Raw genomic sequence first — 27,306 nt, 5'->3', positions numbered from 1 at the left:
TTGCATAGTGTCCTTACGTTTTGCAGGTGGTTAACGTCTTGAACCAGTTGCGGGTAATGTAATATTTGGTTCACATTGCGGTAGCCTAATCCTAACCCTAACCACTTTGTTAGAGTTAGATAAAAGCATTGGTACAATCAATATTGGCTGTTGTTTAAAATTTCAGTTAAAGATTCTGAAGATCAGAGGCCTACATATGTAAACAGTCTCTGATTTGGGAATATCAGAGAATGCTGAAATGCAGAATGCAACACTTGATCCCAAATATACCTCAAATTATTGCAGGGCCCATGCTGTATGAGATTTAGTTGTAGTCTCACTTTATACTAGTTTTGACCTGGGGTCCATAAGGTGCTAATGATAATGATAACAGTCAGTCCATACGAGTTCATAGTTTTTTCCTTTGATTTGGACCAAATTGGACCAACTACAAATATGAAGGACCTCAATCACCATGGTTTTACAAATGTGTGTGCACTCGACAACAAAGCTACGTTTTTTAGCCAAAAGCAGCAGTGTCAGAATAGACAACTTTATTTTTAATTCAAAGAACGTTTTACCGAGTGAAGTTTTGACTTAGTATTCGCCATGTTACCATGAACAAAGCCTTTGGTTGAGCCCAACTTTGAACTTGATTCTAGTGCCAAACCCAGGTTTTGTTACCTAAAAAATCAGCTAAACTCTTATTTGATTAACAGATTAAAGACCCATAAGCATACAAGTCAACAGTTATTTTCTACATCTATGATGCAACACTGTAGGTGACTCACAGTTGGGGCACTTTGAGACATGGTTGGACAGTCCTGATTGAAACATCAGTACAAAAACAGAACAACTGTCTTAGAAAATATCTGGTTCACAAAGGGACAAGGAACCTGTGGGCATACAACCCGAAAGAGCGAAGTCAATTAAGACAACTAAGACAACTAAGAATCTGAATGTGCATTTCAGCAAGTAACGTCCAAACACAGAGTTTTAAATTCAGTTTTGTTCTCCCTTAACAGCAGGCTGAGGCTAAAATGTATCCTTTTATGAATCTAATTAAAGATTCTGCAGCTCAAATGAATTCACGTATTGACTCTGAACTCAGCCAATGTGGTGCTGCGCAGCATTCAAGAACAAAACATTCTCAAAAACAAAGGCCAGGAGTTGCTTGTGTTTTCACTTGTGGCTTCCATTTGGCTTATATCCCCCAACTGTCACCTCACTTTGACTCCATAAGTTATTACTATCCTCTGAAAAGTAAACCGGCGCTCCAAGAAGCATGAATCAACAACTCCTCTGAACCCCCTGAAGTGCCCGTCAGACCAAAAGCCGTCTTTCCATTCAATTGTCATGCAACTTTTAAGCGAACCTTTGACATTTTGCAAGAAAAATAAATACCTATTAGGTGTGCTTGGCACTGTAGGCTTGCATTGCTGTAATCCACCAGTAAATATACTAAAAGTGGAAAGGACTGCACAGCCCAAACAAAGCAAGTCGCCTAAGTCATCTACAATAGAAACATAGACAGATGTCGTCAGGAATTTGTTTCAATTGGGCAAGTTTAATTGTTCTTTTATGTCAGCTAGTATTGGCCATGTTTCATGCTGGTGTAAATAAAACCTATTTAAATAAATGTAGGTATAATCTATTTATGCAAATCATCTGTTAACACCGCAGGTATTTTCCCTGATCAAAACAATGCCTCATCTCTACGTTAGCACCAGTCATCTGGGCAAACGCAAAGAGGCTTTGTTACGGTCCTGCCTTTAATTGTTTTCAGAAAATGTGGTCTATTGCAGTCCAATATTACTATTACTGCTTATAATCAGTTATTTCTTTGCGACACCAAAATAACATAAGTGTGTTCCCTTAGTCAGAACCCAGCTATTGGTGTGAAAGCACCCAAAGAGACCAAGGGAAGGGACTTTTGTTCGCTGAGTTTTCCTTAAAGGGCCAATGTGTAGGATCCGGCCACATCTAGAGGTGAAGATGCAGATGAAACCAACTGGGAACTTCCTGTCCGTTCTGGCCTACTGTAGAAACACGATGGCCAGTTTTATGCAGAATACCTGCTCCATATGTAGAAACAGCTTTTTCTATGGTGTCGAAAACAAAAAGATTCTTATTTTCAGGTGATTATACACTTAAGAAAACACACTTATTATTATATTCCATTTCTGCCAATAGATCCCCCTAAATGCTGCACAATGCACTAATTGAGGTCGTTGCTGAGATTTGGTAAGGCGCTGACATCACTAAAAAGAAGTCAGATGGGTCAAAAAAACTCAACCTTCAGATGATCAGACAGTTGGAAACAAATCATTCTCCATTATCAACTGTCTGTTGCAATGAAGGACTTTTAACGACATTTCTGGTGTGCTCACTTTCAATTTGTCGTACATGATGTGGATAAACGCTCGGGCTTGTTTACAACCTGTCTGATCGTCTGACTGCTCTCCGCTCCACTAGCCTCCAACTGACGATGACTATTCACACCGATACTTTTCTTGTATCTGCTAAAATGGCATTTACAGCAGAAATTTGAGCGCCTTGTCATTGTAAAAAGAAAAAAAAGATAAAAATGATTATTTACTTGTTAACATTCAACAACATCATTTCCCATGAATCTTAGCCACCGTGGTTCTGTAAAAGCCTGAGATTAGCTACCTGCTCCTTTCTCTCTTTCTCTCTCTTTCTCTCTTTCTCTCTCTCTCTCTCTCTCTCTCTGTTATTCCTAAAGTCTCTCCACCTTCTCTGTGTCTCTATTGAACACAGATAGTATTCTGCAGCGGAGCAAATCGCTCTTTGACTTTACAGCCACATAAATCTCAGCGAATCCCCTGGGAGACAACACATACACACCAACAAACTCACACACATACACTCGCAAACAAACCAAAACACCACTGATGTTGTTGCCAATGGCGATGCTGATCCATCACAAGATCCACACGATTATCACCAGCTGTATATTTCCACTGGTGATGTGTGTGTGTGTCTTAACTGTGTTTCTTCCAGCCATGTGTTTGTGATCATAAACCCATCATAATCTTCAAAACTAAAAATCACACACACACACACACACACATAGAATACGCTTTACCATTCTGATGTTAGTTTAGTATTTTCTCACATGGGCACATGATCTTGTATGATGAGTTTATGACATTTTATGCTTTTAGTCTATTACATTATATTTTTGAAATATTTTTTTCCCATAATCAACAGTTTTTTTTTTTTTTTTTACGGTTATTATCATGCAATTCTCACTATTGAGTTCACTTTCAACTCTGCACACAGTCAGCACAACAGAACAGTTTTCATGCTTGAACACAAAATGCAGTCAATGACCACAGCTTTCAAAATCAATGAATTGTCTGCTCACTCAAACCCAACCACCAACCAAATCTCAGAGCATTTACAATCCATTTTAAACATGTTTTTATAGTACTGTAAACACATTTCAATTTAAATTAGAAAACCTAATAAAGAAATCATTTTAAATTAGAGTTAAAGACCTACGACCTCATGGTTACTTGGCTCTAAATTGATACTAACAAAGAAAAAGTGACACATGTGACCTTGTGGCACAGTTTCAGTATACTAATTAATTAGCTATTATGCTAGCAGAAGTGCTGAAATGACAAAAAAACCATCATGGTTACGATGGAGCCTTCAGTTCCAATGAAGTGTATTATGTATTTATTATGCTGCATCACATCAAAATATATGCTCCATAACATTTTGGAGATGAAACAATTGTGCTACCGAAGTATGACCCAGCGATGGTCTATTGCCTTTGTTAAATAAAATCATCACACTCGTTACACTGCTCACTATAATAACTGTCTGTCTTTATGCAACCATACCAAGTTTTTTAATCATCTGCATCCTAATTTGTTTATTCCACAGGAGCCCCTAATCTTGTTTTGTAAAATCAACAAATTCCAATAGAGCCCTTTTTAGATGTTTTTGGAAAAGCTTCACATTTAATTGACCCTCTGCCAAGCCCGCCCCCCTTGTTGCTATACCATCAATCTGTCAGAGCGCCCATAGACCCACACTGTCATGAACTGCAATCTAATCTTTCGAGATTATATCCAGCGTGTCAAAATGATTCAGCAGTAAAAACAAGTTTACAAAAAGATAAAAATAGAAGTTAAGCCTACAGATCAACATGTAAAAGTAAACCATTACATCACCTGGTGATCAGAAGACAGAAGATAATGAAATGAACAGTGTTCCTGTAAAGCCGGGTAGGTCTTACCCGCTCCACAGGTTTCTAAACTTAAAATTTTAGAAACGTATATCTCTTTTTAACCTCTCCGGGTAACGAGTATCACCGTTACACAATGTTTTACCAAGACTCGGTCCAAATCCACAAAACCGGCCTAGAAATGAAGAACATCTAAAACCATTGCATGAGAGTCTATGGAGAAGTGCGAGTTACTTGTCGGACCCTTGTTGGAGCTGGCTGACCAGTGTTACATCACAGGAATATTAGTCTTATAATATACTATACGGCTACTATATTCCCATTCATCCACAATGTTCTTAAGATGCATTAGAGACACCAGTTCAAGTAAAGTGTTGTTGAAATGATTGAGGGGTCCTTTGCTGGTGCAGCTTGCTCCGCTGTCCTTCTCCCTTGTTGGAGCCTCTATATAGCATCTATATGTATGCCGCTGGATGATGCGAGTCCCAGAGCTCATTACAGCCTCGCTAATTGCAACCCAGTGGCGGAACGGTCAAGTCATTCAGCAAACCATCGTTGAGGACGTGTGGGTGTTTGTGGGTGAGTGTACAGTAAAAGACACTTGCAAGTGGTTTGATGTGTATTTTGTGTGTGTGTGTACCGCACCCCCCCACACTGTGCTGAAGCCATTCAGCCGTGCAGACAGCACTGCCAGCTAGAATGCAGTACAAGCAGTGCGAGCTCATGCAGGGGAGGACTTTGACAGTCTGTTAAAAGTTAGAGGTCACAGCGCTGAATCTTTCTGTGAGTTTCAGGCCCAGTTGGATGCAGGCTGTGATGAGCACATTACAGCATCCAGGGAGTGAGACTCCCTCGCCAGTCCTCCAGTCTGTCTCACAGGACTGTGCAAACCAAGTCGATCCTTTTTGTAAGAAATTGCTGCACATTTAAAAATAAATAGGACCAAACGTTTTGTCAATTGCGTTTAAATGCTGACTTCTTATCGGTTGTTAAAAAGTTTGAGGAACAGGTTCGTCATAGTTGTTTGACCATTCAAAGCCGCCACAAATGCCAACATCATCCAAAATGGCATCTGATAAGCTGAGTCACTTCGTCTATTCATCTTCTAACCCTGACCCTACCCCTAACCCTTGGGCAAGTTACTTAATCACAGTTTGCCCCCGTGCCTGCGGTGTATGAATAGGTATGAATGGATAAGAATGGTTAGATAGTACTGATGGGCAGGTGGCACCTTGCATGGTAGCCCCGTCAGTGTATCAATGGGTGGGAATTTAGCAATTACACTTTACCAAAGCAAAGGATGTACTACCAGATGGTAGTGATTTGGCTCTAGACAGGCAAAAGCTATTTGCATAAGTAATTCATTCATTAGCCCCATTTAGGACTAGCGCTATCATTGCACCCATGTAATTAATTCAATTTTGTCTAGTATTACATATATATACATTTTGCAACCAATGGAGTAATATAATGCAACTGTTTTAATGGGATGACTAATTTAAACACATACAAAAATGTTTACTTGGTGTGCTAAGGCCTTAACACAAGATATCTGTCCATCCATTATCTGTAACCGCTTATCCTAAAGGATAAACCCTCTCTATTGCGTGATCTTTTTCTCAAGCACCACCCCAGGACAAAATTTTCAATTTAATTTAATTTGTACAGCCCAATATCACTTACCACAAATTTGCCTCAGAGGGCTGTGCAACATCAGCATCCTCTGTCCTTGGACCCTCCCATCCGAAAAGGAAAACTCCCACCCAAAACCCCTTGGTGCCATGGTCATTCCTTAAACACTACTCTCAGACCAAATGTTGCAGTTTGAGCCCCACCATTGTGAAGGGTCCAGCACACTACATGGTTAGAATTATGTGGACACATGAGAGCTGTTGTTGATAGTTTGTAACCTTAGTGTTTTTCAACCTGGAGTATCGGGGCAACTCCTCACTGTCAATGTACATCCACTAAAATAATTGTACCATACAATATGTACCAGCGGCTGCCGGTCAGAGTTCTCCGTCATCACTGGACCGCTTTCAAATATTGTTGTCCCCATTAGTCACTTAGCTCAAAAATATAGAAAAATAGGGTCCAAGTGAAAAAATACCAAAGTTACACTTTTAGTCTTAACTGTTTCTGTGTTTACAGCCTCAACATGAAAATGTCCCAATGCACAAAGCTTCAGCTGCCAGTGCATTTCTCTTTTTTTTTCACGACAATCAAAGAAATGTTTTGATTTTAATAGTTTTCATACCTGCAAGTTGACCAACAAAGAAACCTGTACAGCTGAACCCATTATCTCAACATTTCTATAGCATTTTTTTTTCTGAAAGACGTTCATGGATGGAGTCAGCTAGATATTTATGAAGATGACATTCCCGGTCTAAGTCCCACCTACAAAGCTCTAATTAGTTGCCTGCGCTGAAATAGTTATCAATGACACCAAACACATTTGAATCACTTAACGGATCCTATAAGATGGCAGTGATTCAGAGGTGTGGTAGAAAAAAGCCTTCCCAGAAATCTTAAGGCTTTCCCACCAGCAGATTAATGCCCATAGTTTTGGAAGGACCTGGCCATTTGGTTTATAAAAACTCTGTGTACTGAATATTTTAGTCTCTGAAGGCAAAACAACATTGTTTGGAATGTTTATATCCGTCACAGCCTAAAGCTTCATTCCATTTAGCTAGAATCTATGTTCACATAATAAAACAAATGTCTCTTGGGGGGTTAAGGAACAGTTAACAACTAACAACTAACAACTAACTCTCTTAAGACCAATAGTCACCATCCCTCAGTGAAAGTGTATTTTAAAACCAAACATTAAAGTTTCAGTCGAAGACATGCACTAAAGTAACACTGAGGATAAATATTACACCATTAGGCATTCACGGTCACACTTTTTCATCAGCAATTATTCATATTGAGTTCTGAGGGCTGTGAAGCCTGAATGCCAGGGGTGACAGCACATCCCAGGGCAATTATTCCATTACATAAGCCAAGTAGTTAAGTACAGTAATTAACCCTCTCCCCTGTCCTCTTCCCTGTCCTCCATCCAACCTGCGGAATCATTATAGCCGCCAGGATGTTATGTATTCTGTTCTGTGTGTGCGTGTGCATCTCTGTGTCTGTCTTTCCACGGTTAGTCTTGCATACTGCTGGACCAATCAGTCTAATATTTTTGGCAATTTATGACTGTATGCCCAAGGACCTCTCATGGTTGACGTGATTCACACTTTATGAAGAAATATTTTATCGACCCTTTTATTCCATCATTGACTGCTGACTCCTCACTACTCTTATCTGGCCAATGGGGGCCACAATCGATTAACGGCTGCTATAGTGTTGACTCTTGTTTCCGTTTCCACGGATTACAAATTGTTAATCCCTTAATTTGCATGCCTATGTGGGACAATTGCTTGTTTTTATGTGTGCATTATCATCACTTAGCAAATTACAAACTGAACCGAGGGCTGACAACGGTTGAGTGCGGACCACAATCAAGCTTGTTCTTTAAGTTTTTGAACTTAAAGCAGAGCAGGACCGACCTCATAAAAATAATGTTCCCATACAGTGAAACTTTGTTGTGAATTACATTTAAGGGTAAAGTTTAGTTCATTGTTTTCGTGAGATGATTCACAAACAAGTTTCAAATCAGTCCACTTGTCCGCTTAAGTAGGAGGTCGGATTGGTGGATGGGTCAAAAAACAAAATAATTTCACCCAGGAGACTGCTGTCTGTGTCCTGTGTGAACCAAGACGTAACATAGTTGCAGTCTTGTTGCCTAAACATAACCAAGTAATTTTGTTATTTTAATTTCATTCCCTTTCATTTTATTTAGTCAACGGTTTTAAACAGTGACCGTAATCCTGGAGATAGTAAGTTTCCCTCAAAACGTCATTGTGAGTTCAGTTAAGTGGTATGGGAATGTAATTTTGTAGGAGACAGGGTTGATCTGTTACGTAGGAAAAACACATCTGATATGCTTGTATTCCAGATTATTCATTCTATCAGACATTACAGCAGGAGTCATTACAGACACACCTGGCAGAGATCTGTGCTCTACGGAGTGCACTTTTCTAAAATGTTTACATGCTTAAGGATCTTATTTCAAATGCAACAAGGACTAACTGGTTAATATCTTTACAAATGCCCTAAATGAGCTGTCCCTCAAAGCCCCAGACTCATAAACATACTCCTGCTGTTGTCCTGCAGGGACCTGAGCTGAATACAGTTTGTTGTTCATCTTGAGACCCACACTAATTAGTACATTTTTTTTTATGTTATCATATGAGGGCGTATCTGAAATATGTGTCACCCAAAGAACAGTCCTAACCTCATTAAGAAGTATTAACAGTGTTTTAGATCAGTTTGGGCCTCTCAGGACTACTGGAGGCTTGTTTTCTGATTTCACTCAGCAGCCAAAGCATAAAAAGCATGATTTCGAACTATTCTGACTCCAACAACTGGTGTTCCTCCAAACTTAAATTAATTTCTCTAGGTGGAACCTTGTCAATTATGACACACAATGCGAAATTCTCCAATAGATTAAAAAATCCTTATTGCTACAAGTCAAGTCGATTTTATTCATAGAGCCCAATATCACAAATCAAAAAATCTGTCGAGTGATTACGTTCTCTTTTGACGTATTACAAATGTTGAAAGTCGGGTTGGTGGATGGGTCAAACATCCAAAAGGGTTTGACCCAGGAGATACTGTCTGTGTCCCCTGTGAACCGAGACATAATCAAGGCAATTATTTCTATGAAACTATTCATTTTGCTGTTATTTTGTTTCAATTTCGTGTTAATTTCAAGCAAAACCATTGCTTTTTTTTCCTAATCCTAACCAAGTAGTTTTGTTACCTAAACCTAACCTTAATTCATTTTAAAATAAAATACTTGTTTTTTCACCAGCTCATTTATTCAGTTAGAAATGATTACCAGTTCATCTCTTTCATGTATTTCATAAATATCATTAGTACTGCAAGTTAAGTCTATATAAGTCACACAACCTAATATCACAAATTTAAAAAATTGCCTCAAGGGCATTTTTGGTGCTACTGGTGATTCATAACATAGAGTGTTGGGTCTTGTGGAGTAGATTTGAACTGTAGCTTACCTCTTTTAGTGTGAGTGTTCACGATACACATTGAACCAATTCACTGTGCTCACAATGAACAGCCCACACCAAGAAAACTGCGATAAAGGCTTTGGGGAAACAGTAACGGAAGCCATTCGATCAGACATGAAGGCCAGATATCCTCCGACAAGCTGAACCCTGACACCTGTCACCTTCAGGCGACAGCGAGGCAGTCAACCAAGGAATGGAACTCTTTTTCAAAACCCTTTTTGAAAAGGCTTTTCAATGAGGCAACCAAGCCACAATAACCCGGAGAGCATCAGTCAAGGCTGAGGACATTGTTCTTTGAATGAACATCAATGAAGCTGTCAAGTGCGTTTGTGCGGAAGTTGTCAACAGCTCTGTCAGTGGCAGAAAGACTTAATATATAGTGATAATCCATGAACCTGAACAGAGCTGACAGTAGAGAAGGTCATGACAGGTAGACCCCAAACCAGCAGGCTGTTGGGTTAATCCACTAACGAGGATTAATAAACTTTCTATTGCCAAACCCACCAACCTCACAATTTCCTATAGCTATCCTTAAAGGTGCTTAATACCTAGTTCAGAACAGTTCTATTGGATTTAATCCAATAAACATATTATCAAAACGTACACGGATCATACAGCCCCTGGTTGGTGGCACAAACGCATGGGCATTTCCGTAGATTTTTGCGTATTCTTTCCCCGCTGTTGTTTGCTTTCTTTCTTCTTGCTCTTGATTACTTAGCATACAAGTCTCTATTGCAAAAGCAAGAGTAGAATAAGAGGAAACAATATAAACAGTAGATTTATTTTTCAGAATTCAAACAGAAAATCGTCTGACAGATAGAAGAGACTGGGACCATGGTTGTCATGAACACATACCGTATACACATATCACGTGCACTTAAGATAAGTCCCCCATGTGCAAGACAGTGTTCTTTTAAGCGTATTCTTACAGTAAAGTGTAGTAATGTGTTTGTGTGTCCGTGGATGGATTGTTTGTCTACCATAAAGGTTAATTAGTAAAGTTACAATAAGCTAGGGTTAATGTTGACACAGAGTGAGGGGGAAGTCACCTGTCAGCAGTTAAACACACACGCACACACACACACACACACACACACACACACACACACACACTGGCGTGGGTATGCACAGAGGAATCCCCTCCAATTCCAAACTCACTCACTGAGTACATGCTCATGCAACCGTGATTTTTCAGACGCATACACACAAAATCACTCAGCCTGACAAGCACACACACACACACACACACACACACACACACCCACACACACCCAAACACACACACAATGATATATACAGTATAACCTTGCAGCTTTTTGCTGAACACTTAATAATATCCACTCATTTTGCACGGCTACCTATTTATATATACCCCTTCACATTAACCCAGAAAGGGTTAAACACAGATTTATATGTTTGTAGTTGCATTTGTTAACACCTACACAGGATTTTATGTAGAAGTACGTGACTCTCAAATCAGTTATAGGTGTCTATAAACGTTAAGAGTTTAAAGAATATGAAAATTGCTGCTTTTTGCCAGGGTCCTGAAAAGTGAAGCCAATACCAAAGTGCATTGAATTTGCATTCTTTCTAACGGCCTTCAGTGGGCGAATCCTCTAGTTGCAAAAGGGATTTTGATTGTATAGAAGTGAATGAGAAAATGACTCTACTTCTCTCTTTATTTATTACCTCAGTAAACATTGTAAACATGAGTTTATGGTCTCAATCTCTAGTTTCAACTCTTCTTCAATACAGCATGAGTAAATTATGGTCCATACTGGACTTCCAAGGATATAGTGTCTAGCCCAGACCTGGGCATTGTACGGCCCGCGGGCCAAATACGGCCCGCGGGATGATTCTGACCGGCCCGCGAAAGATTACATGATAATTAGAAAATAAAACATATTTTCTAATTATCTTATGGGTGGACTAAAACCGCATTGCTTTTATTTTGAAGCCCATTTATTCTCACAGTGCACGCAATCGTGCACGTGAAATGCGTGTGATTGACAACCTGTCTACCTTCCTTGTCACCCCCTGAAACATGCGAAAATGTCGGCTCATGCCAAAAAGAGTAAAGTGGTGCCGAAAGGAGAACTTTCAAACAAATATGGACTATGTTCTGAAAACATTAAATGTTTAATATAGGCATGTAAAGTCAAAAAGGCTACAAAACTGGGACACTTTTCTTTACACAGTTACACAGTTCAGTGACATGTCTTGTTTATTTTGGCTACAAAGATGATGTGATGTCTTTAGAAAGCTAAGAAAATCCTTGTTTCAATAGTATATGAAACTCAAAATGCCCTTTGTTATTAATGTGACTGAAAATGAGTCAAATGTTTCACATTTTGTTTATCATTTTGGAAATTCTATTTGAATAAATTATATTTTTGAAAGCTAACCTCACCTTTTAATTGCCAAATAATAACATACACTCTTACCAGCGGTCAAAACAATGCCATTTACTGCTTTTTATATAGAAATAAAATGTATATTATGCATAATTGAGTTCGGCATTTTGGCCCGGCCCTCCAAAATATTTTCAGTTGCTCATTTGGCCCCCTGGGAAAAATAATTGCCCACCCCTGGTCTAGCCAGTCAAGCGCATGTGCCCAAGGGTGTTTTACTGTGCCCCCTTGAGTTTGTTTCTACTAAAAGCTTGTACAAACACATCCAAGCTCGGTTACTTCAAAACAACATGCATCGTTGTTTTCCTTTCCTTTTTGCCAACCAAGCACAACATATTTTTTACCATGTTGAGAAAATACTCCAAAAATTTTTTTAAAATTATATTCAATTATATTAAATACAAGCATCTTAAAGAAGTTTATGCTTGAGGACGGGGCTACCTTGTGATTGACAGGTTGCTACCACTGCATTGTCCTTTCTGGGAGTAGTCCTGGTTTTAGTCTTAGTACTTTAACCCTTTCACAGTGTCTTTTTAGTTCATGGAAGTTAATTGTAACATGGTGGTCACCTAAAAATGTCTTATTTAGCATTTGGTTGCACTTAGCTCCAGCCTTTAGTGTCACTTCTGGTTGCAAAAAAAACAAGATGGTGACAGCCAATGGGGGACGTCACGGTGACTACGTCAACTAATTATTTACTATGGTTTGCACTGAAAATATGAAGACGGACTCCCAGTTATCGTGCTGGAACTTGGATTGAACCTGTCACCTGTCCTCATGAACTGAAACTCAAGTTGTATCTTAACTATTTGTTTTTAGATATGTTCTGAGGTTTTGCTTCCACTCCATACATTTGAATTGAATTCAGTGGTGCTCAAAACATTAAGAAACAACACTTTTAAAATTCAACTGCAGCTTTCTTTCTTTCCAGAAACATTGTCCCAATTACTGCAGATAATCCCAGACCTCTTTTTGTTTCTTTCGTTAAAAGTAGTTCCAATGAAAAACTGTTGAAAGCCAGGTTTGTAATGTGGTTGAGCTTGGATTCACGGGAAATAAAGCAATGGGCTCCACCAAATATTAAACACAGTGTGGGAATTAGGCATTGTGTAGGAACATTTTGAACCTTCAAGATGCTGTGTGTAAACATTTAAAAAAATAAATAATAATTTGTAATTTATGTCAACCCAGGCCCTTTTTCTTTGTCCCTCTCAGATGTTCAGCATATTAAGCGGAGGGACATTATTCTGAAGAGGGAGCTGGGAGAAGGAGCCTTCGGCAAGGTCTTCCTGGCTGAATGTTACAACCTGAGCCCCACCAAGGACAAGATGCTAGTAGCTGTGAAGGTAAGAGATAGAAGCAAGTGTGTGTGTGTGTGTGTGTGTGTGTGTGTGTGTGTGTGTGTGTGTGTGTGTGTGTGTGTGTGTGTGTGTGTGTGTGTGTGTGTGTGTGTGTGTGTGTGTGTGTGTGTGTGTGTGTGTAAATGCGTCTAGCTGATGGAACAAGTGCGTTCCAGCAGGCAGCAACAGTCAGCTGCATCTCAAGGACAGATGCTGACAAGCTGACATACACAAATGAACACACAGCTACTGTGTGTTTTCTGTGCAGTTAAAAGGCTCCAAAATTACAGGCTGATTGGGATGATTTTCTTTTTATAAAGGCTGGTTAACTGGTTCTGTGAGGTGAATCGGCCGTGTAATGGTCATAAGTGTTGCCTTGATGATGCAATCGTTCAGTTTGGCCTGACTTTTATATACAGCAAAGAAAATGTATTCAAAGAACACTCTCTTCAAACCACAGCACAATGAGCCAGTTATATTTGCAAACAGACACTGACACAAAATCAATTTTAGGTTAACCTGAGAGTACAAATAATACCCCCTAAAAAATGCTAGAGCAGCACGTCTGCTCATTCAGAGCAGTTAAACACCAGCGACAAAGCTACAATTCAAGCTGGGCATTACTTTGAAAACGATGTTGGTTTTGTGAGAATGTCAGGTTAAAGCCTTTTTAGAGTTTTAAATTCAACAGCAAGTCACATGGTTTTACCTTTTTTTTAATCTGAAGCTATTCCATCTCCCAGGCTACTCCTGTCAGTTCACAGGAAATTAAGATAGATGAAGTAATACTTCAGACTAACCCAGCAGTGGAATAGTGGATCAACTACTGAATATCATTGTGGAACCCTGTGTTGCATAATACCAATAAATTATCTTTCAAACCTTAAAATAAGAATGCTAGTTAACTCTGTGAGTTAAGAACGTACGTTATATAACAAAACGACTTGGGAATCAGGCGGGATACTAATACAGGTCTCCTGAATGAAAGTCCTGTGTTTGTTTGTCCCAACTGTACACCCCAACCTCCTCACTAAGCGGACCTTATTGCTCTTTAAACAACGTCAGATTATCTGACCGTGTTATACTGATGCGGGTGGCCAGTGCTTCTCGTACAGAGGCTTTAGCATCTGTACGAGAAGCACTGGCCACCCCTGCATCAGTATAAGCACTGGCCTCCACACCAACCAATCGTTGCTATTTGACAAGTTTGGAGTGATAACAGGTTGAAGTGACAGCTGGGTTTTAATGAGCTCCAGTTTCCAAACTGTTAAATTTCTATCGAAATTAAACATGAAACGCTTTCTCTGTAAATGTGGAAAGAGAACCGGAGGATGTGTAGTTGGAGTATATTGAGGAGTTATGTGATGGTACTCTTCGAAGTTGCCACCAGCAGCTCCTTCTGTCAATTGTTCTACAGACGTTTGGGAAAAGTCCAGATTCCCTTAAACGATGCACCACACCAAGAGGATGCTCAGTTTATTGGACTCTACATACATATGTTAGCAAACATTTTCTTTGATGACGTTGAACAAGATTATTCCACCTCAGTGATATACTGTAGACCTCCAGCACAACACTCCCATCTGATCCAGCATCACTTCTTCAGTCCAAGGCCCAGCATCGCTATCCCAATTAGGGATGATATCTACTGAAATTTTATTTAGACAAAACCCATTTTAATGCTGATTCACTTAAGTGATCTCAGTTAGGGTTTGGTGGTACAAAAGAAGCATGAACTACAAAAACAGCAGGTGGGGAGCTTGAAATACTTTTTTTCTGCAAATGTGATATACATATGAAATGAATAACCGGGCCTGAATACTTTCAGTCCAGTTTATAACGTTGACACTCTCAGTAAAACTGCCATATGGATATTATGGCATGGATCGGTTTAACATGACATATGTCGAAGACAGAGAATCTGTTGTCAATGAGGCAGCAGTTATTAGTGGAAACATTGCCGCCACATTGACCTGCAGCAGACAGGTGTTAGTCTTAGTGAGGATATAGGGGGATTACAGCCGCAGCCTTTTTAATCCCACAGGATTTATTGCCCTTTGCAGCATTATGCTATTTTTTGCCATCCGTACAACCAGCCAGCCCGATGTCAGACATACGGCACACACACACTCATTGTGTGTGTCAGGATCAGTTTTTATCACGTGTTCATGCATAGACGTTTCTTCTGAGTGACGCAATGCGGGACAGATTACAAGGCTGTTTGTGTGTTTACTGCATGTTGTTTTCTATAGTTTTACAATACAGTATCTACAGTACTAAAATGTGCATATGAGTCAACTGTTGTCTTAAACACTTATACTGGTTGTATTGTATACACAACACACTGTGTGCTTCATAAGACTGCACTTGGCTACTATACTTATGGAAAATGCCCGTAGCCCAGTATCCTAAGAAATACGTACATATTGGACATACTTCTCCCTTACAATTGAAATCCACTGTGAATGTTAGTGTAGGGACTCATGGGCCGTTTATTAGGTCAGAAACTAAGTTGTGTGGAGGTCAGGGTTGGTGTTAAGCCAGACTTACTTTTCTTCTTAAACAAAACCACAATCTTTCGCTAAACTTGGGCTTCAAGAAGTTGCCATGTGCAGATATTGTAGAGTGTGGTTTAGAGTGTGAAAACGTGTGGCAGAAATCCCCTGGTTTTCGAAATCGTCTATTTTTGTCGTTTTTTTCTAGCGATAGATCTAGTAATGCATTGTATGTAGTTTTAAATCACTATAGGATATACTTCTGGAATTCTGATCTCTACAGTTTGAGCGTAAAGACAGAACCCATACAGAATCAGCTGGTGATATTGTGAAACAAACACCTCAATCTCAATATAAAACCTTATTATAGGGGAAACTTAAAATGAATTTGCAAATTAAGATGAAATTGATGGAAAGACCTTTTGATATGATAGCATTTATTTAAAGTGGGCTACATTTCAGTGAGCATTGAGGTTAGATTGTTTCAACAGCATTTTTGCAACAGTACATGTAGGGGGTGAGCTGGATCATCTGGGCATATTTCATGGCAAAAAGTCTGCAAAAGGAAGTTGGATTGGTCAAGCAAATACCTGACTTTCACCCTTTGTCCTAAACCTAATGAAGTACTTTTGTTCAGTAAGTAAACCTACATTTTATCAAACCAAAGTTTATTTTGAAAAGACACTTAATGCATAGTTTGAAGCATAGGGCCACTGACCAAGCGTATTATGCATATTCACAAGTGAGATACCACCACATAATGGAATCTTGTTTACTTTTGCTCAGAATCTGGATAAGTCTATACGGAAATTCTTATTATAATGAGATTTAATCTGAAATGTCTTGACAGGAAGGTTCAGGAAGCCATCTCACCAATTAAATTCAAAGAGTCGCAATGCTTTCATAAATATGAAGAACATTTGTAAGCATATATATTTATGCAAATGATTTCCTTAGCATGTTTATGCATGACATGGTAATTAGTATTTATAATAATTGTGTCACAGGTCATTTCATTTTTAAGGACCAATGAAGGGCAGGCCAATCCCATCTCTAATTAAATCAGTAATTACTAGCAGCTATAACATGTCCTCACTGCAAAGCATTATGGGAATGCAGAGTCTATCCACCTCCTCTGCAGTTAGCATGGCAGGAACGCTCATTTACATTACATTACATTACATTACAGTCATTTAGCAGACGCTTTTATCCAAAGCGACTTACAGGAAGTGTATTCAACATAGGTATTCAAGAGAACTACTAGTCACCAGAAGTCATAAGTGCATCTCCTTTCTTAAACAAGCATCTTAAAGCATAAGCCAGAGCAAAAGTATAGTGCAGAGGCAAATTACTACGAACACAATAATTGCAACAGACTAATACAAATATAATAAGTGCTACAAACTACTACGAATAGGATAAGCGCAGTAAACAAATACGAATTCAATAAGTGCAGCGAACTGATACGAATACAGTAAGTGCAACAACTAATACGAATGCAATAAGTGCTACGAGGAAGGCTCAGGGTAGTACTTCTTGAAGAGGTGAGTTTTCAGCCTGCGCCGAAAGATGGGCAGCGACTCTGCTGTCCTGACGTCGGTGGGGAGTTCATTCCACCACTGAGGGGCCAGGACAGAAAAAAGCTGTGACCGGGTGGATCGGCCGCAGGGACCTCTGAGCAACGGGGCAACCAGTCGCCCCGAGGCAGCAGAGCGAAGTGGTCGGGCGGGGGTGTAGGGCTTGACCAAGGCCTGGAGATAGGAAGGAGCTGTTCCTTTCACTGCCCTGTAGGCTAGCACCAGAGTCTTAAACTGGATGCGAGCTCTTACAGGGAGCCAGTGTAGAGAACGGAGAAGGGAAGTTGTGTGAGAGAACTTGGGGCGATTGAACACCAGACGTGCTGCAGCTTTCTGGACAAGCTCCAGGGGTCTGATGGCCGACGCCGGGGCTCCGGCAAGTAATGAGTTGCAGTAGTCCAGGCGGGAGATGACCAGAGCCTGGATGAGCACCTGCGCCGTCTCGTCAGTGAGGAAGGGGCGAATCCTCCTGATGTTGTAGAGGAGGAATCTGCAGGAGCATGTGACCGATGCAATGTTTGCTGAGAACGACAGTTGGTCGTCCAGGGTCACACCCAGATTCCTCACAGTCCGAGTTGGCGTCACTACGGCATCATCAATGGTGATGGACAGGTCTCGGTGCGGGCAGCCCTTCCCCGGGAGGAACAGTAGCTCGGTTTTGTCCAGGTTGAGCTTCAGGTGGTGTGTCGCCATCCACTTCGAGATGTCAGCCAAGCACGCAGCAATGCGTGTCTCCACTTGGACCAGCTGGGTGTCATCGGCATAACAATGGTAAGAGAAGTCATGCGAGCGAATAACAGAACCCAGAGATGTTGTGTAGAGGGAGAAGAGAAGGGGGCCCAGAACTGAGCCTTGTGGGACCCCCGTAGTCAGCATGCGTGGTTCCGACACGGCCCCCCTCCATGTCACCTGGTAGGATCGGCCTGTCAGGTAGGATGCAAGCAGGGAGAGTGCAGAGCCTGAGACGCCCATCCCCTCGAGGGTGGAGAGGAGGATCTGGTGGTTCACCGTGTTAAACGCCGCTGACAGGTCCAGGAGGATCAGGACAGAGGAGAGAGAGTTCGCTCTCGCAGCGTGAAGCGACTCTGTCACCGCAAGGAGGGCCGTCCCTGACGAGTGACCCACCTTGAACCCGGACTGGTGGGGGTCCAAGAGGTTGTTCTTGAGGTTGTTCTCTCGCTCAAATTGAAGGTACCATACCTTAGCAATGATCATAATTGACCCCCTTTCTTACTGGAACCAGACTGAATGTTCCCTCAGAGGGTACCTCGGCAGGTAGCTATTACCCAGTGAAAGTGCAGGGAAATGTTTCTGGAACAAGCTGTCGTGTTTTGTTTTTTTTGTTTGAAAACCTGAAGGAGATCCAATGACAGAGAGTAGATTGTTCATGCAGTCAGCTGCAGGAAGGCCTCATGTTGGTGTGCCAGGGAGGGATCGTCAGAGGGTTGGATAAGGACTGATCAGACCGCCTGCCAGGCCTATAGACAAACAAAGAACGCATGCATTCAGCTCTGCCAAACCTTTGTGAGTGAGGGGACATTAGTGGGGTGAATGTGTAGAGCAGTAAATGACGGGCAAAATGTTTTCTTTTGTTCACTACTGAATGCAGACACAGGGTGGTTGTGGATTATTGTGACTTGGAGCATGTCATTTGTTTGTAGTTTCGTCCGTTATTTCTGTCTGTGATAGTAACACTATACTCAATGAGTTAAATGCTGAAATCTTGGAACACAACATTACTTCAAAGAAGTCAAAAAACAAGAGCAGTCAGTTGATCAGACCGGCAGCAAAACTACTTGGCAAAGTTTAGAAAAAAGTTCCCGCTTTGTCTTGAAGTAAGTACGCTTCTTACATAACTTTAGCTGTGGCCATCATTATCGTCACGCATCAGAACGTCTTCAGTAGAATAAGACAACTTTTTGATTTCACATGGGACAAGAACTCTGGTCCCCTGAGTAAAAGTTGTTTAGTTAGCTAGTTTGACCCATCCACCAAACCTAATTAGGGAAACTTTTTGGCGAAGAGTAAAATTCTTACCAAAGACTAATGAGAAGAACAACATAATTTATCATTCATGCACACGTATACATGACTGCTTAGAATAGTGACAGGTGAAATCTTTGTTGACCAAAAAGAGAATGAGAACACATTTGGTAACAAAGTGAGAGAGATTTTTCAGCAAAGATCTTTTTTTTTTACTTAATATTTTTTCCAACCAGGTATAATTTTCCTAATTTCAATACCAGCAACTACCTATTTATATGAAACCAATTGACACATTTTGTGTAAGAATGCATTGATTCTTCTGAGATACTCATATACTGCTAGAATCAGTGTTACTTAAGGCCTTTACACACCAGGGGTGTGAGGAATGAATGACACAAATGCAAAATACTGGACTGCAATTATATTTCACATTTAACCATTCATACAGGCAGCTATGCAAAGTTACGACGGTTGCAAAACATTCTAGATCATTCTAAAAGATTTGCAAACACAGAGGACATGTCTACGTTCCTATCGGACCAAAACAGCGTATGGCAGTCTGTCTGAGGTAAACTGTTGTATAGCCGAAACTACTGTTAGCTATTTTATTGAGGTTTATTTTAGGGCAATGTTGAGTGAAATTGAGTTTTCTCTGGTCCTCTTTTATTGTGAAAGGTAAGAAGGGAAGGAGTGGATCTGGTCTGCGTTGCCTTGAAAGAAGTAAAAAAAATGTCCCCGCATTGTTTCGGAATACGCATTCTCTGTGTTGTTGTACACTATAGTGTCAATTTTGAATATTTCCGTTCTGCAAATCTTGATAGGTTTGTCTTCTTTTATTTACTCTGCTAAAATTCAGAAAAATGAATGTAGTCACAGAAAAAAATAATGTCACTTTTTCCCCCTGTAGTAGTCATGTTTTGTGTTAAAGTGCTTATGACAAAGACAACAGTTCGAGAAAATTCATTGACGCACAAAAAAATTATGGTGATGATATCTGTATCCATGGTTACAGTGCAAACAGCAACTGCTACTGGGCCATTTTATGTTATAGATTCACCAAACTGTAAAGAAATACAGGCTATAAATGTTAACATTTACTTCCTGTTTATCTCCTCCAAAGCATGATGGTGGGAAAACTTGCAAAAATATATTCTTCTCATGATGAAAATAAAAATAACAGGCATGACAAAATCCATTTACTTTTTATTCTTGGTATTACACTAGTATATATTTATTTTGGTTGTGGATGTATCGTACCAATTGCATGGCAGCTGATTGGTAATAGCCTTATTTACCCTGAAAAAGCCCATAAGATTAGTGACTAAGCCATTATCCATAAATAACGGGAGCAAAATGGAGCCAAGGTTTCAAAAGGTCACTCAACCACTTATTTCTCAGGCTTTTTCTCAAATGAATAACTGTAAAAGGTTTTCGAATTGTTCACACCTCATCTCACGAGTGATTTGGATCAGTCTGCATATTTATCTCTTAGCCACTGATCCATTGAATATAATGGCTCTTTTATAAAACTATTTTCAAAGACCTACTCAAATTTGTCCATTACGACTGAACCACAGGTTTGTTCTATATAGTGCCACTTTGTTAGCATTACCTATATAAAAGTACATCATTCCGCTCATTGCGTTCATATTATATGAACAGAAGAGCTCTGAGAAGGAAAGAGAAGATAGGCGAGCGAGATAAAGGAGAAGGTTACCATGGCAGCAGTAATTCTATTAAAGCTATTAACAGTAATCTGAACATTTCAACCCATTATTGACATTCGCAGACGAAGAATACACAGCTGCCCTCTGTCAGATGGTTTGTCCATGTTAGTCTGCGTTATGAATGGGTATTTCTTTTTTCTCAGTTGCATGTTTTCTCTTTACTCTGCCCCTTGAGAAGCTTTTTTGTTTTTTGGTGTTTTGAAAGGAAGTAAGGTACACTGTAGTGTTAAAGAGAACAACTGGGAAGGATAATGGGAGAGACAAAGAAATGGAAGGTGAACAAAGGTATGTTTATGTAGAGTAAACATATTTGTGTGTGCTGTGCTGTACTGCACTGTGAATGTGCGTATGCTGTTGTTGGAGCCGTCATTTTTTGCTCTACTCGCCCAGATCAATGCAATTCTTCATATTGGGCTATTACATTTTGCATATTGCCATTAAAAGTAAAGTTTACATGTTTTTCTCCGTTTGGTCCTAGTTATTTAAATTGGTCTGCAATTTTTCAATTGATCAGTAAATAAAAAATATAGTTCTTGGACACATACATACAGGTTCGGCCCTCCTCCGGTCCAGAATGCACCTGACTGTTAGGTATCTGCCAAAAACACCAGAAGAAGAAAAACAGAGCTTGACAGTAAGGGTTGTCAAGTTGCCATTGGCAACCATTTCTAGAAATTGTCAACCGATTGTAGTGCTTTGGTTGCCATTGGTAGCAACCACTTCCTACTAACATTTAAAAAGTAGGGGCAGTAAGCCGCTGAGAACAGCAGGCTGTGCTATCATTAACCCCAGCGATCTGTGAAGAACATGGATACAGCAGCACTACTGCTATGTTTTGTACCATGAATTGAGGGCGAACACGAAAACAGATAACATTTAAGATTATATTTCTGTTAAGCATCAGATGAAACACAAGCTCCAAAGAATTTCCTTCTGTTACTGTAACCAAGCTTTTATTCATTTATGTTACATTTTCTTTATTAAGTTGACGTATAAATGCATAGTATCGTAATTCTAAGGTAACTAAAAATGGTAACAAAATTGGCTGATGCTTAGTTGTTATTGGCGGTTATGAGCTTATAGATATGGTTTATGAAGGAGCTAGGTGTGGTCAAGTTGGCGGCTGCGTCCCATGTGTGCACCAAAGAGAAACAGGATCCGGTACCTGAAATAGAGCCGTGACCTACTTTGTCTTTTCCATGATCTACTTTATCTTACACCTTCAAATGCCACATTTGTTTGTCTGTTATGCAACTTAAGTCAAAGTCTAAAGGGAGGTGTCATGTATCATCTATCACATTTGGATTGATAAACAAAGAGATATTTTAAAGATACCCTTAAATTGAAGAAAATTATAATTAAAAGAGATATAAGAGATACATCAACATAAACTGTAGCTACTGATGGCTGTTCTTTGTCCCCCTCCCTCTTTGTCTTTTTCATTTTCCCACACTAAGTTGCCGCCATTACTGCTGCCAATGTTAACCAGTATCACATTTTACTCCAGATGTTGTTTGCTAAAGCAAATTGCAAGTGATAGAAGTGGAATATAATAACACAGAGGAAGGGATGTTTCCATAGCTACCGAAGTGCAACCCTTGATCTGATCATTATTTTGTTGTGTAAACCACTATAAGGCTCTCTCTCTCTCTCTCTCTCTCTCTCTCTCTCTCTCTCTCTCTCTCTCTCTCTCTCTCTAGACACTGAAGGACCCCACTCTTGCAGCCAGGAAGGATTTCCAGCGCGAGGCCGAGTTGCTGACCAACCTGCAGCACGAGCACATCGTGAAGTTCTACGGGGTGTGCGTGGACGGAGACCCTCTCATCATGGTCTTTGAGTACATGAAGCATGGCGATCTCAATAAGTTTCTCAGGTGAGTTCAGCTGAAAGGCAACAGTTTGTAAGCTGTGAGTTGATTGACCTTGAATGGCTTTCGACTTTTGGACTTTTGGGAGTAGAGCTCCCAAGTGGGAACTAAAGAGATGGCAGTGAAACTGATGAATTTTGTATTTCATTTGGCCCTACATAAAATGTTCCATTTCCATAGGGGAAACCAAAACTTTTACATATTATGTGAGTATTAAGTAAATATTAAAGGGTGTTAAGGAATGTGAAGGATATTGAATACACAAATTGTACTATTAAGTTATTGTCCTCGCAATACAATACTTCGTAGACCCATTGTTTTTTATAAGGATAAGGCCTTAATGGGCATTACCAGTTGTTTCGCCCGATAGCAACTTTCAACACTGATAACCATTTCCTAATTTATGCTAGCAGTGCTGTTGTTTTATTATACATTCTTCCTTCCTTCCAGGGGCCATTGGCTCTGTTTCATTGTAGTCCACTATCGAAATCAATGTTACTTGTTTTTAATGTTTGAATAGTTTTACATCCTATGAATCCATCCTAGTGGTGCATTCACGTGCTGATGAGAAAGTCTGATAATGGAGCTTCATTCAGCTGACGATAGCGTTGCATTCGTACACTGTGATGCTTTGTAAACTCAACTGGGAACACAAAGGTAGAGGTAGAGCTGGTCGTCTTGCAATCGGGAGATCAATCCTCGGCTCCTCAAATCTCAATATTCAAACGCACGTATGCCAGCTGCCGCCTCACATGGTGTTTGGATGTTTGTGTGTGAATGTGTGCTTTGAGTGGTCTGAAGACTAAAAAGGCGCTTTACAAATGCTATTCCATTTACCACGTCTTACGATAATATGGTGTTGCACTCGATGCTGAAATGGTGACGGAGAAGTTCAAACCCTGCCTACTCTGTCATCTCCACACAGCTGTCTAATCACATAGCTCAGGCATCGATTGCCATTCATCTGTGATCGTGTCATAGTGGCACATGGGCCTGGTGTAAAAACTTTGAAGGACCCAGTGTAAAGCCAGCTTTGTACTGTGTTATGTTCTCTCCAGACATGCTGGTTGTGTGTGGTTTATCTTGTGTAACTGAACTTCTGGAAGATGGCTGATAAATATAGGTATCTTCCACATGGTCCTTACATGTCTGAAAACAAAATTTAGTATAAATACTTTAATCATATAATTATGTATGCTAAAACTAAATAAAACCTGATCTGATTAGCAAACTTAATATTTTACATTCACATTCATACAGGTGATGAAAATACTTTAAATTCCTTGATCAAAGTATAACATAATCCATGATAGACCAATTGAAAATGCATACAAACATAAACATTTGTTATAAAAAGACAAGATTTCAATTGTCTTTTAAATACCACCTCTATTCAACAAAATTGAAGAAACAGAAACCAAATGTGCAACTGCATTCAGCAACAACTCTGTACACAAATCAGAGCAGACCGACCCACGGAGCAACACCACAGGTGACCATGATTTCACCCAGTTTGCCCGACAAGCCTGTAATAATTAACATTTTTAAAACAGACTTGCGACGAGTCATCCCTCAGTTTCTTCTTTTTTTTCTTCCCTTCCCCAAACCCCTTCTGCCTGCAGCATTTAACATGGCCATGTTAATTAGTTTCCCTTCAAACAGCGGCTGTGTACGTAGCATCGTCGCTGGTTATCAACCACAGAATCCATATCGAGCATTTACAAAACTGATATATCTTTAATTCTTAAGATCTCACATCTTAAGATGTGATATGAAGCATTGAACTTGACTGAATTTGACACAAATTTCCCTGAACACTATTTGATTTCAAGCAGTTACAGAATCTTCCCTTTTACCTAATCTTATTTTGTAAGTCATTTACAGATGTATGGATTTTTCCAGAGCTGAGGGATTTTTTTTTTTATTGAAGCAGAAGAACTTTGCATCTCAGCCATCTTTTGATGTGAACATCACAGAATAAACAAATTGAAAGATGCATAGCCCACTGTCTCAATGCCACTGGACATAGAAGTATTCAGATCCTTTACTTAAAAGATGATTTTGGTATATTACCACTTTTTTTGTTTTTTGTAGCTCTGGCCTTTGGTTCTAATGGTTTAACATCACGCTCACCAAAGTAACTTCTGAGATCAGGCCATTAAAAAAATTATTAAATGGTTCAACAAAGACAAGCAGTCAGACAATCCGACTGAAAACAGACCTCTCTCAAACTGTCTGTTGTAAACATCCATCAGTTTACATCCCCACATCCTGCTTTAACTGTGACATGATGTGCTTGTTGTAGTGCCGATCATACAGTTGTCCTGTGTTATGAGGATTTATAGGGGACATGTCATGTGTGCATCGATTTCCATTTGATCACGGAATAATAATCTGGATAAACATTGGCTTGTTTTCAACACACTCTGGTGTTCATCCTAACACATTCAATAAAACTACCATGAAAAATACAAAGTTGTAACAAACTGTAATTGTCCTGTGAATAAAAGTAGTAGATGCACAACGTAAAAATATCTATTAGACAAGTCCTCCAAGATATTTACTTAATCAAAATAACTAGTAAAAATGCTAAATAGTCATTTTGGCCACAAGAGGCTGAAGTATACCACTACCCTATGTTCTAAATTGTACAAAAAAAGCTACTTTTCTACCAGGCGAGATTTAATTTACAAAACGTTCTGGCACAAAAACTGTGTACTGTGTTGCGAGGAGAAATTAAAACTCACCTTGAAGAAAACGTGAATTATTTTAGTCCTATTTCAAAAATGGGGTAGTGGTGCACTTCAGCCTCTTGTGGCCGAAATGAGAATTACAATTTTGCACCTGTTTTCACGGATGTAAAACAAAACAAAAGTAACTCAGGGAAATTATTCTAGCAAAAGTTATTATTCCACCTTTTTCACAGATAGAATAAAAACATCTTAGAATGAACAAACTTAGAATGATTCATCCAGCAAAACCTTTTTTAACCTGTTCTTAATTCATAAACACAGGAGAGAAAACATTTTACATCAGACTTCGAAAATTGATCACTAGAATTTATTTTTCTCGCTTGCCTCTCAGGGCTTCGTTTACGTTGTTGTAGACTTTTGGGTATTCAAACCTGTAACAATGTATTATATTTCCCACTCATATATTGGTCATGTTGTTATATATTTCACATGTAAAACCTGAATCTGCAAAGAACAGTTACTACTAACAACATTTTTAATTAAATGCAGTCAGGAATTATCTTTCCCTCTGAAATGTATAATGTAATAAGAAGCATCAATTGTACTTAAGGACAGTACTTTAGTGGAAAAATAAATAAGAAAACAATGGTGTTAAATGATCATGTGTAAGCAGTATTTATATTGTGCTGCCAGTAGCAGTGGAGCTAATGTACGTAATTAATATCCTGAGCATAAATTCTTGACCCTGAAAACACAAATTAAAAACAAAGTCAAGATGTGAATATTGTAACCTAGTAACTGAACCGTGAGGTAAAACGTTTTGCTTTTCCTATGGTTAGAGGTTTGTCTTCAACATTTTATATTTTTTTATATTTAATGTTTTGTCTCTACATTGTTAATGTACCAACTCAGTAGTTAAATGTTGTGGGGTAAAAAGGACAATATGTTCCACACTGTGCCATTAAATGGAAATACCCAAGTACATATTATTTAAAATGAATACAGTAATTGAATAAATGTACTTTGTTACCATCCACCACTCTCACACTACTCAGGTGTTTTAAAATACCAATGCCGTGCCGGCTCACGAGTATTGGATCTTTGTCACCTGTCTTGAATTTCTGACTTGACTTTGTTTGACTCTACCGTGCTATTTCAGAACTTCATTGGCTCCGACCAGTGATCAAACTTCCCCTCATTAGTACACAGAGTATTACAGGTCTGCAGAGGTTGACCTGAGTGTGGTCACAGAGAGCGGTGTGCCAGCTCGTGAACCCGGAGTGATGGATGGGCCCATTTCAGAACCTCTGCAGGTTGTCGCCTTAATTTGAACCTCGTCACCGACTACAACCCCCCACTGCTTGTTAGGCACTGTTCCTTCTTCCTTTACACCCTCACTTTCCTTCTCTAAAGGTGGGAGTGAAGCCGCCGCGGACTCCTGCCTGGCTATTTATGAAAAATGCTTTTTAGTGAACTGCCTGTTATAAATTTATAAATATAAATGACAGACTCAGCTCCCCCATCAAATATAGTCACCGCAGTTTGGCGTGCCTCGCTGCAAGAACCTTGTTAGAGCCCCGTCGTAGGCCGTACAAGTGCGATCCATGGTGATTGATGAATGAGCCTGTCTGACAGAGTGACATACTGACAGCGGGAACTGTTCCACCCGGACCATTATGTAAATCTCCTTCAGCCTTAAGTAAGAAATAGTGTGGAGCTACTTTAGCTGTTACATGGGGATTGATGGCTGGGACATAGAAAATAGACAGATGCCGGTGTATCTTCTTGGTGTAAATCAGTGTGTGTTCAAAGAACTGGTGGTGTCCTTTTGGCTAAACGTGCCCCCACCCCACCAACAGTTTGGTCCATTCAAA

General features: G+C 39.7%; 1 protein-coding gene across 1 annotated transcript in view; it reads left to right on the top strand.

The window, feature by feature from the left end:
• LOC129108280 (NT-3 growth factor receptor-like) overlaps window positions 1–27,306 on the top strand; it is a 156,936-nt gene that overhangs the window by 112,978 nt on the left and 16,652 nt on the right. Inside the window, exons 13-14 of the mRNA XM_054620015.1 lie at window positions 12,963–13,093; window positions 22,573–22,745. Coding sequence (XP_054475990.1) covers window positions 12,963–13,093; window positions 22,573–22,745 — 304 coding nt within the window. The remainder of the gene's footprint in view (window positions 1–12,962; window positions 13,094–22,572; window positions 22,746–27,306) is intronic.

Source organism: Anoplopoma fimbria, chromosome 19 (assembly GCF_027596085.1).
Source record: "Anoplopoma fimbria isolate UVic2021 breed Golden Eagle Sablefish chromosome 19, Afim_UVic_2022, whole genome shotgun sequence".
In the NCBI taxonomy this organism is placed as follows: Eukaryota; Metazoa; Chordata; class Actinopteri; order Perciformes; family Anoplopomatidae; genus Anoplopoma; species Anoplopoma fimbria.
Note: the sequence above shows the minus strand (reverse complement) of the source record. Positions and strands in the feature narration are given on the sequence as shown.